The sequence below is a fragment of the Lepidochelys olivacea genome, assembly GCF_965140295.1.
Source record: "Lepidochelys olivacea isolate rLepOli2 genome assembly, chromosome: 2".
Classification (NCBI taxonomy): domain Eukaryota; kingdom Metazoa; phylum Chordata; order Testudines; family Cheloniidae; genus Lepidochelys; species Lepidochelys olivacea.
The window spans coordinates 71,942,114-71,954,261 of NC_140412.1; the positions used below are offsets into that span (position 1 = coordinate 71,942,114).

At 41.0% G+C, this 12,148-nt stretch overlaps 1 protein-coding gene across 4 annotated transcripts in view; it reads left to right on the top strand.

Annotated features, from left to right (window-relative positions):
- Window positions 1-12,148, top strand: part of ST18 (ST18 C2H2C-type zinc finger transcription factor) — a 201,344-nt gene that overhangs the window by 140,423 nt on the left and 48,773 nt on the right. For all 4 annotated transcript variants that reach the window (XM_084620818.1, XM_084620815.1, XM_084620817.1 and 1 more), the window contains 2 exons: window positions 6,972-7,168; window positions 11,011-11,805. In XM_084620818.1, coding sequence (XP_084476944.1) covers window positions 6,972-7,168; window positions 11,011-11,805 — 992 coding nt within the window. The remainder of the gene's footprint in view (window positions 1-6,971; window positions 7,169-11,010; window positions 11,806-12,148) is intronic.

Consider the following 12,148-nt stretch of genomic DNA (forward strand, 5'->3'; position numbering starts at 1 on the left):
GGGTCATCCTTCAGGATAAGTTGTAGATCCTTGATAATGCGTTGGAGGGGTTTTAGTTGAGGGCTGAAGGTGACGGCTAGTGGCGTTCTGTTATTTTCTTTGTTAGGCCTGTCCTGTAGTAGGTGACTTCTGGGAACTCTTCTGGCTCTATCAATCTGTTTCTTCACTTCTGCAGGTGGGTATTGTAGTTGTAAGAATGCTTGATAGAGATCTTGTAGGTGTTTGTCTCTGTCTGAGGGGTTGGAGCAAATGCGGTTGTGACTGAGAGCAGAATTTGGCTTCAAAATTTGAATTAAACAGAACTTGAAGTTATCATACATTTGCTTCCAAAAGGGGTTCCATGTTGACCATCATACACAGGGGAGTGTGGAGTCATGTAAAGAATGTAAATCAGAGCTGCATCTCCCCTGATGCCAGTTGATTTTAGTTATAATCAGCTGGGATTTTCCTGCGGTTTGTTCCCAGAGTGAAACTCCAGGAGGCAGATAACCCTGTTTCTGGTACTCTTTCTTGCCTCTGGTCTGCCAAAGTCTTGAGTTTGACTACCTTCTAGGATATTGTTATACACAAATGTGTTTCATGACATTTTTGCTGACAACACAGGGATGGGCTTGTAATATGTAACTAGGGAAATACATTGTCCCAATTTGCTTAAATGAATTCAGCAGATTTTAACAATAGCATGACCATCTTTCTTTCCTTCTTTCCCCCACTTTAGCTGTGGACCATTTATTTAAGGCTTTTTGGAAGATACAGTTTAGTCAAACACAAGTTATTGGGCTCATTACAGAAGTAACTGGGTGAAATTTATCACAGAAGGTCAGACTAAATCAGGGGTGGGCAAACTATGGCCCGGGGGCTGCATCTGGCCCTTCAGATGTTTTAATCTGGCCCTCAAGCTCCCACCAGGAAGTGGAGTCCAGGGCTTGCCCTGCTCCAGCACTTCAGCCGGGGAGCGGGGTTGGGGGCTTGTCCTGCTCCATGCATACCGTGGCTCTGTGTGGCTCCTGGAAGCAGCGGCATGTCCCCCCTCCAGATCCTATGTGTAGGGGCAACGAGGGGGCTCCGCACGCTTCCCCCACCCCAAGTGCCACCCCCGCAGCTCCCATTGGCTGTGGTTCCTGCCAGTGGGAGCTGCAGGGATGGCGCCTGCAGACAGGGCAGAGTGCAGAGCCGCCTGGCTGCACCTCCACGTAGGAGCTGGAGAGGGGACATGCTGCTGCTTCTGGGAGCTGCTTGAGGTAAGAGCTGCTTGGAGCCTGTACCCCTGACTCCCTCCCATGCCCTAACCCCCTGTCCCAGACCTGATCCCCCTCCTGCACCCCCAACTCCTCATCCCCACCCCAGAGCCCGCACCCCCAGCTAGAGACCTCACACCCACACACATCCACACCCCAACACCCTGCCCCAGCCCGCGGTCCCTTCCCACACCCTGAATTCCTCATTTCTGGCCCCACCCCAGAGCCCGTACCCACAGCAGGAGCCCTCACCCCCTCCCGCATCCCAACCCCCAGTTTCATGAGCATTCATGGCCCCCCATACAATTTCCATACCCAGATGTGGCCCTCGGGCCAAAAAGTTTGCTCACTCCTGGACTAGATGATGTAATGGGCACTTCTAGCCTCAAAAAGTATTAATTTAGATTGTGTGGGAAACAGCTTTATCAATGGAAATGAGGACAGTATCAGTTCCTAAATTATCAGAATATCCATTGGAGGTAAATTTGGAGTTTGACAAATGAATGAAAAAGTTTAAAAAAGTAAACTTTGACAGTTTTGGCTTATAAAGCATTGTTATGGTTCTTTCTACTTCTTTTTCATAATTTCAACCTGTTTGCAACACCATGACTATTATGAGTGATACAGTATTGCAGAACTTCAGCAACAATGACTAATAAACTATTCCGTGCAGTTTTTTGCAGGGTACATTATGCACTTCAATCCATACTGCATATTTCTGGTGGGCGTGTCTGTGTAGGTATATGTCTATGGGTGTCAGTGTCCGTGGGGCACCATTTCCAAAAGGGACACTTATTGTGCTGTGATATTTGTGGTATGCACTATTCTCAAAAAGAGAAATACCACAAAATTCAAAATCCATTTAACTACTGCAAGCGGTTGACATCCAGGTTTTAATGGCACTCACAGTAAGTTTAGCATTCAGTAGATCAAGAGCATCCACTGTGTTTAAGATGCATGCTGGTAGTATTCTAACAGCTCCTAAAATTGCAGATCTTCATATTTCCATATCCTTCATGTTTATAGTAGTGGATTGCCAAAAAGGTGCTTGGCTAGAAATGGATATTTTTTTTAACAAAAAGCTTAAGTTTAGTCACATGCTACCATCCAAAACAATCAGAACTTGAGCCAATTTAGCACACATAAGATATCTTGGAAGGATTAATTTATGCTGTTGCGCCTTGTAATATGTGTAACCAATAGGGAGCTGTTTGCAGACATGGAATTTTGCAAATCTTGCAGCTAAATCAGAGAGCCAAATAAGAAATCCAGCACCCAAGGGCATTGTGTAGATTTATGATGCTCCCTGGGGTCCAGAAACCAATGAGTGGATTACATTGATCCATAAATGCAGTTTTTTCATCTGTGACAGATATAATATGAATGCTAGTAGTCATATTACATAGCTGCATTCCCCTGTCTGAGAGAACAATGACCACAATGAAAATTACTTATACAAAAAGTGAGAAAAGGGTTGAAGAATATTGTGTTGTGAGGCAGATCTTTTAGTGAAGTGTCACATTTTTACTTCTTAGCTATGATGTGTCACCTAGATCAGTGGTGGGCAACCTGCAGCTGGTGGGCCGCGAGACAATGTTTACATTGACCGTCCGCAGGCATGGCTGCCCGCAGGTCCCAGTGGCCACAGTTTACCGTTCCCAGCAAATGGAAGCTGCAGGAAGCTGCGTGGGCTGCAGGTTGCCCACCAATGATCTAGATTGTCATGCCACTCAGATGCTAGCATGGTGGGGGCTATATTGAATACACAGATATGCTAGATAGCTGACAGACATATAAATATTCAGGTCTTGTCACAACTGAAAGATATGTTTAGATTTTCTGCTAACCTTCCACTCCAAAAGCTTGCATACATGTGAAACAGCCACCACAAAATGTTACATTACTCAACCTGTTGTGGAAGGTATAGCATATTTCACACACATTTTTGTATTGCGGACCTATATATAGGGTATCAGTAAAAATTATGATCAAGTTATGATCCTGGGGCCGGTTTTGTTCAATATCTTCATAAATGATCTGGAGGATGGTGTAGATTGCACTCTCAGCAAATTTGCGGATGATACTAAACTGGGAGGAGTGGTAGATACGCTGGAGGGGAGGGATAGGATACAGAAGGACCTAGACAAATTGGAGGATTGGGCCAAAAGAAATCTGATGAGGTTCAATAAGGATAAGTGCAGGGTCCTGCACTTAGGACAGAAGAATCCAATGCACCGCTACAGACTAGGGGCCGAATGGCTAGGCAGCAGTTCTGCGGAAAAGGACTTAGGGGTGACAGTGGACGAGAAGCTGGATATGAGTCAGCAGTGTGCCCTTGTTGCCAAGAAGGCCAATGGCATTTTGGGATGTATAAGTAGGGGCATAGCGAGCAGATCGAGGGACGTGATCGTTCCCCTCTATTCGACATTGGTGAGGCCTCATCTTGAGTACTGTGTCCAGTTTTGGGCCCCACACTACAAGAAGGATGTGGATAAATTGGAGAGAGTCCAGCGAAGGGCAACAAAAATGATTAGGGGTCTAGAACACATGACTTATGAGGAGAGGCTGAGGGAGCTGGGATTGTTTAGTCTGCGGAAGAGAAGAATGAGGGGGGGTTTGATAGCTGCTTTCAACTACCTGAAAGGGGGTTCCAAAGAGGATGGCTCTAGACTGTTCTCAATGGTAGCAGATGACAGAACAAGGAGTAATGGTCTCAAGTTGCAGTGGGGGAGGTTTAGGTTGGATATTAGGAAAAACTTTTTCACTAAGAGGGTGGTGAAACACTGGAATGCGTTACCTAGGGAGGTGGTAGAATCTCCTTCCTTAGAGGTTTTTAAGGTCAGGCTTGACAAAGCCCTGGCTGGGATGATTCAACTGGGAATTGGTCCTGCTTCGAGCAGGGGGTTGGACTAGATGACCTTCTGGGGTCCCTTCCAACCCTGATATTCTATGATTCTAAGTTACAGGACTACATTCTCAACTAGTAAATGGCACAGCATCAATAAAGTCTAAGGATCTGGCCTATGATATGTAGGGGAAATATTTATTTACTTACTTATTTATTTGTAGTATTTTATAGGAACCAAATATTGCATATATTGTAGATCCTGCTCATGCACGTTAGCTGAGCGGTTCAACCAAAGTTTGTTTTCATATTCCCTTGAGATAATGTTGTCATAATCAGCATTCTATGCACATCATGTTATGTCTGTGGAAATATGACTTGGAAACCTATTGAAAATTGCTCAGTTACAATGAGGAATAGGGCAGCCACGAAAACCTCTTAAATAGACAAGATACATGGGCAAAGATAAAGCAGTGAATTGGCACATTGCACGGTCCATGACACTGATGCAATCCCATTGGCATTGGTGGGGGTGCAGTAGTGTAATGGAGAGGGGAATATGGTACACCACGTGTGCCAGAAGTATATATCTGATTTCAGCTCTTGTGGACAGATCCCAACATGTGCAGATCTATACAAATTAATAGCAAGAATGCAGTGTAAACTCCCCTAAACGAAAAGGCCTGGATTCACATAAGGAGTGAGGGTGCTGTGACACTAAATGTCATAGCACCTAGCTTTCAGGAGCCTTAAAAGTTACAGGAGCACTCTGTGATTCACAAAGCCTGAGTTAGGTACCTAGGCCCCTCCACGCACACACACACATATACACACACAGAAGGGACACCCAAGTCTGATCTGCAGAGAGGCACCTATCTCCATTTCCAATCCACTACCTTTGGAGTTAAGCACCTGTGCTGTTTTCACTACAACAATGAGGAGGAGGACCCCCCCCTCTACCTTTTAGCCCAGTGGTTAGTGTTAGAGTGCAGGTCCAGGAGCAAGGGGTTGGGATTCTGGAGCTCCCACATCCTGGGTGCATACCGTAACCACCAGGCTATTGAGTTGCTCTCATGCTTGTGCTCTCTCTCTTGCTTGTTGTCTCTCTCTGGCTCAAATAACTTTTTAATTATTTCTCCGCAGTGAAACAGCTTCAACAGACGGAACTATGGCTATGTCTAGACTATGAGTGAGGGCTGTGATGCCCCTGCATACGCACACTTGCACTAGCTCTGACTGAACTAGCATGAGTGTACATCACCGTGTAGCTGCAGTAGCAGCTGCGGAGGTACGGCTTAGCCATGCCGAGTATGCACCCACCCATTTCAGGCAGGTTTGTACTCGGCGCGACGAAGCCATGCCTCCTTTGCCTCTTCCAGTGCTATCGTGGCTACGCTGCTATTTATCCTTGTGCTGGCTCGATGGGAGCTAGTACAACTATGTGTTCATGAGCAGCACAATCACACACCTCCTCGCTTGTAGACATAGCCTGAGGGCACCTCCTAGCAGAATAGCTCATAGCCTAGTGGTTGGCACTCACCTGAGAGATGTTAGAGCCTAGTTCAAATCCCTTTTTTCCTTCTGGCAGAGGGGGCACTTGAACAAGAGGCCTTCCACATCCTAGGTCAATATACAAACCACTGGGCTAAAGTTATGAGGTGGAAACAGCTGCTGTGTGAATTTGCCTGAGGGGGACGATCCAGTAAACACGCTCCAAGGAAACCTACTGGATCAGGTCCCACACCTGGCATAGGTGACCAAACACCTACCTTCTCTTGATTGGTGAATTGCTCTGAGGCTTAGGTGGGAGATAGGTAAGGTATTTGTAAGGTAACTCCCTTCCCTTCATGTGCCAATATATATTTATGCCTGTATCTGTAATTTTCACTCCATGCATCTGAAGAAGTGGGGTTTTTACCCACAAAAGCTTATGCTGAAATAAATCTGTTAGTCTTTAAGGTGCCACTGGATTCCTCGTTGTTTTTGTGGATACAGAATAACGTGGCTACCCCTCTGATACTTGGTGTCTGGATGGAGGCTCAGGGAAGAAATATAGGCCCCTGGGGATCTTATACTGCAAAAGGGAGTTTAGGTGCCTACAGGGTTCAGTAAGAGCATTATGAATTGAAGTAGAGCTTAAAACTGGGATTTAGGTGCCTAAGTCTGGAGTTTAGGCACCTAAGTACCTTCGTGAATCTAGGCCACAGTGACCAGAAAAATCAGACATTGATATTGTTTAGTTCATCTCACAAATCTCAACAATAAATAAATAAATTGCTCTTAAATATGTAAGTCTTCACACTGAAAAAATGCATTCATCTTAAAATGGACTTTCACCCACCCATCAAAGACAAACAGACAAACAAACAAAACCCCCATGAGCAGCAGCACAAAAGAATCAAGCACATATCCAGACCTATATAAGTAGAAGGGTCATAAAGTTACAGTATGCGGCAGTGTAACTGGTGGTATACTTTTCACATTTGCGGATACAGACTAACACGGCTGCTACTCTGAAACTTTTCACATTAGCTGTTTCTCAGGATTAGCAAACCAATATAAATCTTTTCTCATCCCTTTCTGGGTATATTTCATCTAGTGCAGGACAGAGCTTAGATTAACATATGTTTACTTGGGATTAAGGATTTTTTATAACCAGACTTTGATAGCAGTGAAAGAGAAACGGTGTGAAGGATTTGTCTGTGCCCTGCTCTCTAGATTCCAAGAGCTAAAACTAAACATCCTCTAAACACAGCTGGCTGGAAGTGCAAGTGTATTAGCATTTTACCAGCCTTGTTTTTTCTACTTGAAATTAAAATATAGGACAGTGCTGTTTGTTCATTAATGTCCAATTTGTTTTCATTATTGCCGTTTTTAAATCAATGCAGTGCCTACAAATGCTCCATGGCTAAGAAGAGAAAAGCTGAAGAACAGATTTCAGGAGTTCCAGTCAATAAAAGGAAGTCCCTGTTAATGAAACCCCGTCACTACAGTCCCAGTGTGGAATGCAAAGAAGAAAATGAGGACAGAACAGAGATGCAGGAGGACATCAGTGTCCTCGAAACAAATGACACGCCTGCAACAGGTAGCAATGAAGAATGGCTCCAAATTAATGTAAACTCACTGCCCTCAAAGAAAAGAGATCTGTCAAACTGAATGCTTTCAGAAAGAATGTAGAATGATTTGGGCTCAGAGTAGATTTGAGATAATACATGGTAATCTAGATATAAATATGGTAATTCAAAAACAAGGACCTTGTACAACATCTCCTTCTATGGTCCTTAATGCTGTGTAGGTCACAGAGACCTGCCATCGCTGCAGGTCAGATAAGGAATGGTGTCTGCTTCTTAATATGGGCTGTCAAAGAATGAGGTTAAACATGTAGTGAAAAACTAACTACTTAGAAAAACACATTTGTAAATAGAGGATTTTCACTTTAATATATTCAGCATGAGGGTGGGGGCAATCACCTGCTTAACAAAATATTGACTTTAACATTTAGCAAAGCAATTTTATTAATGTGACTATTAATTGTGTTCTATTTAACCTGATTATTAGAATCTGCACTTTATTTATAATACCCAACCCAGACATGCTCAATAATTTATAGAAAGTTCTATTATGTGGGTGCTGCAAAATGTCACTGCTGGGGGGAGAATATAAGATATATTTATAATACACATATATATTTAAATAAATAAATATAAATTATGTATGTATGTTTTCTGCCTTCAACATTCAACTATATATTCAAAATTAATGGAACACTTTTCAAAATAAAGTGGCACTTATTTTTTTCTTTGAGGAGCCTTGCACAAGTTGTCAGCCCAACACTGCAGAAAGTGGTTTCAGATTTCAGTGGAATCAATACTGCTTTTGTTAAAAATAAAATAGTTGTCAATAGGTTATAAAGGTCAATATCTAGGGGAAATGGGCAGATAATCTGAAATCAGAAATCATACATAGTATGAAAAAGTAATGGTACCTCTAATTAAGATGAAGCTGTTCTCAAGCCCCAGAATTGGGATCCAGATTCTGATGCAGTTTCCCAAATTTATACCCATGTCTACTTAGAATAGAATAATCTTCTTTTTTGAAAACCAAAACCCTTTATATTTCTGGTATGTATAGCTGTTATAAAACTTGAATGTATACCGATATGTCTATAACGAAAGCCAACTTTATTATCCAGGTAAGAGAACTATGTGTGAAATTCTGGCCTTAATGAAGTCAGTGCAAGTTTTTGTATTGACTTCAGTGGGGCCAGGATTTTATTTTTGATGAATCTTCTGTCGGGGGCTCTTTTGGAATGCAGCTGTGTGGGTACATCTTGCAAGTTCCTGTGGAGGGCTAGAGCGGGGATTACTTTTAAAATATGTCTTAAACTAGTAGGGAATTGTGCACTGACTGTTCCATTCTGAGGCAATCACTGAGCCAAATTTACTATGGACCCAAGCAAGCACAACTCTGCTGATTTCAGTAGCTGTTCTGACCTCCTAGGAGTATTTCCATCTCATAATACCAGCAGTCTCACAAGAAGCTTTAACTGACTTTTTCTGTGCTGATTCAGATTGTACCCTGTACCTCCATAACTTCAGTGTTTTATTCCTCATTAATGTGCACACTTTCTCCTGTGTCTACCTTCTGTACAAAATTATGAGAGCAAGACAGTATGGTGGGTATAGAGTTAGAGTGCTTTAAAATCACTTTTTGGTATCTTGTTGCCAACTCCCGTGATTTTATTGTGAATCTCATGATATTTGGTTTTTGCCCAAAAGTCCCAACTCCTGGAGTGATGCAATTTCAAGAAATCTCAGCATTAATTTATTTGTTAAAGTAAGTTTCAAGCCCTTGTGGTTACAGAGAAAAACTTCAACCTGTGAACCACAAACGTTAAAAAACCAGAAGGCAATTAAAAAAACCCAAATCCACATTTTTAAAATCTCATAATTTTTAAACCAATCTCATGCTTTTGGGGGGCCTGAGTCATGATTTTTTAATCTTGTTGTTGGTAATATCACTAGTATAATCTTTTACACAGTAAATTAAAGAAAGGCATGTTAGCATCACCAAGCATACTTGTTCATAAAAAAAATTAGAGCCATTTCTATCTAAATGGCCTGGTGATGGGAGTACGTGTAATTCCAAGCAGAGCAGAGAGACTAGCTATTAAATCATAGACACTTACTTGTCAGAGGTTCATTACAGAACTACAAGGAATCACAATCATCATTACTAATTGCCATGTTTTGAAAATATAGCAAACTTTTTCATTCAGATTACTTCAAAGTCTATAGTGAGAGATGAGCTGGTTGAGAAGTTGCACTGTGCATTGCAGACATTTTAAAAAAATACCCCAAACACACAACTATCTGCACATAGTGCATGAGGCCACCTCTCCCCATATGAGTCCAATTTTCTGAAGAAGAATAAGAATTAATAAATATTTTCTTTTAACATATAACAAACAGTTGAACCAAACAATTATGTAAACTGGAAATGACCCAAAATGCTAACAGTTTGGCAGCAGCAAAGTGAAATGCATTGTGGTGCACATGTGCATTTTTGTCCCTCTTTTCCCCTCCACAATAATCTGCACTTAATAGGAATATTTTAAACTATGTAGCTAAGCAACAGAGGTAATTGTTGCTTTCTAGAGCTTTTGTTAGGCACTCTAACACAGCCCAAATATGCATAATTAGGTATAATGTCTATAAATCATTATTGTACACATGTGGGTAGTTAAGTGGATTGAGAGAATAGTGCAATGAATTGGACATATTCACTGAAAATGCTTTTTATTTGTTTTCTGTCGTTTATAATACTTTAAAATTATCATAACCCTTTACACTTTCTCTTAATAGCTCACTGTGTTATTGAGAGAAACTTCATTTGCATTTGAGACTATGTTTAATTTATTATTTAAACCTGGAGTTCCTCTGATTCAGGAGAGGATGGGTCCATCTTATCAAATACAATATGCTTATTTATCCATCCTCCTTTCTAGGAAGTAAAATGTTAAATTTTTCAGTTTATGTTGAATAGATCCCAACAAAAGAATGCACCCTATAATCAGCATTATTGAAGGGGCTAGTGTTGTGACTAAATTCTTCCCTTCGTCCAAAAATGCTTTTAGTTACTATGGCAATATTTACTTGATCCTGGCAAACCAGTGTTGATTTTAGAGAGATAATTACCAGAAAGAAAGATGATGGAGATGAATTTTTGAGTGTCCTTGTTAGAGCAAATGTTTTTATAAAAAATTAAATGAGATACAAAAGGCATATTGTCTTCCAACATTGACACCCTTACCTACACGCAGCCTTTACTACCTGCTGGCTGCTGCTTTTCGTCCAAAGAAAGTTGTTTAACACAGGATGTATTTCAATGGTGTCTTTAGCAGTCCTTTAAGAGTCTGTTCAACCATTTCTGTTTGCTTGTGCATGACCTGATGTATCATTTAATGTGGCAACTGTAATGGTGACCAAGAGCTTGCCCTTTGTAAACTATAGAGTCTTTTCAGTCAAGGTCTTTCATGCAATCTGAAGTGATTTGAAAAGTAATTGGGGACCCATTTTGAGAAATATTTGGGCATGTTAGACATGGAGGAGAGTGAAAATAGATGAAAGGAATTTTATATATTCAACAAAGAAAAATGCAAAAACATTCTATTTTCAAAGAGCTCTGCAGCTACACCACACAGATTTAATCTTAGAAGGGATTGTGATGGTTATATACTAGCAGTAATTTCAGATATTGTCTTGGTAAAAGGGGCTGTTATTTCTTAAGGGTTTTCAGAGTATCCTTGGGTAAATAAACAGTGATTGTTAAATAAGTCTCTTCCCATTTAAGATTGAAACCAGGTTAGATCAAGATTAAGTTTCTCTATAGAAAGCATTCATTTTCTCTTGCTTTTTTTCCTTATAGAAGAAAATACTACAAAGTTACCTGATGAAACCTCTCATGCAGGTGGGCAAGAAAACTCCAGTCAAACAAAGGACAACTACACCTGCTACCAGGACCTTGTGGTCAAATCTTTAATGAACATGGGAAAACTAGCAAAAGATGCACCAGTTCAAATGGTGTCTGAGAACCTAAATGACAGTGGCATCCAGTCCTTAAAAACAGAAAGCGATGATGTTGATGAATGTTACATGATTAACTCATCGGAAGGAAAAGAAAAGATTTGTGTTTCCGACCCACATTACTGTTCATCTGAAGACAATGAAAGTAGCTCTGAAATTTTGGACAATGAATGGGACAGTTCCTCAAACTTCTCAGAAGACACTAGCATGAAGCCCCATGTAACTCAGAGATATATTGCAGGATGTAACCAACAAGACATTCTGGAAGTTCCAGAAATTAAGACTGAAGAAGCAGAATTTCATCCTTGTGAAACAGTTTGTGACTCAGAAACAGAGCTAAGAGAATCACAGGAATCTCATGTTGATCCTTTTGACAAGAGAATTGAGAATCCATTCCCTGAAAGCGAGGAAGATGATGAGTGCCTATCAGAAACTACAGACGTGTCAGTTGACCTGGACAAAACAAAAGGGAATTTGAGTTTGCTAGAACAAGCGATAGCTCTGCAGGCAGAGCAAGGTCATGTGTTTCACAGCACCTACAAAGAATTGGACAGGTTTCTTTTGGAGCATTTAGCTGGAGAAAGGAGACAAACCAAAGTTATTGACATTGGTGGGAGACAAATATATAATAACAAACGTAAGAAATATTTTTGATTACTCATATTGGCTCAAACTTTAATTCTACAGCTGGTAAACAATTTTGAACTGGATGATCTATCAAAAGGAAAGATTCTGTAACAAGCCATATTCTTCAGCCTGATCACCACCAGAAAAATTGCCATCTAAATTCCAAAATCTTTATTGTTTCTGATGATTTGTGATAATCTATGAAAGGGAGAACACAGTTCCATTTTCAGATACCAAGTCAAGCTTGTAATGCTGGAGATTAAAAAGATCTTGTATTGATTGGCAAACTGGGCATGTTTGTTATGGAATTCATGGATTGAGAATAATTATGGAAAATCAAAAGATATCACTTT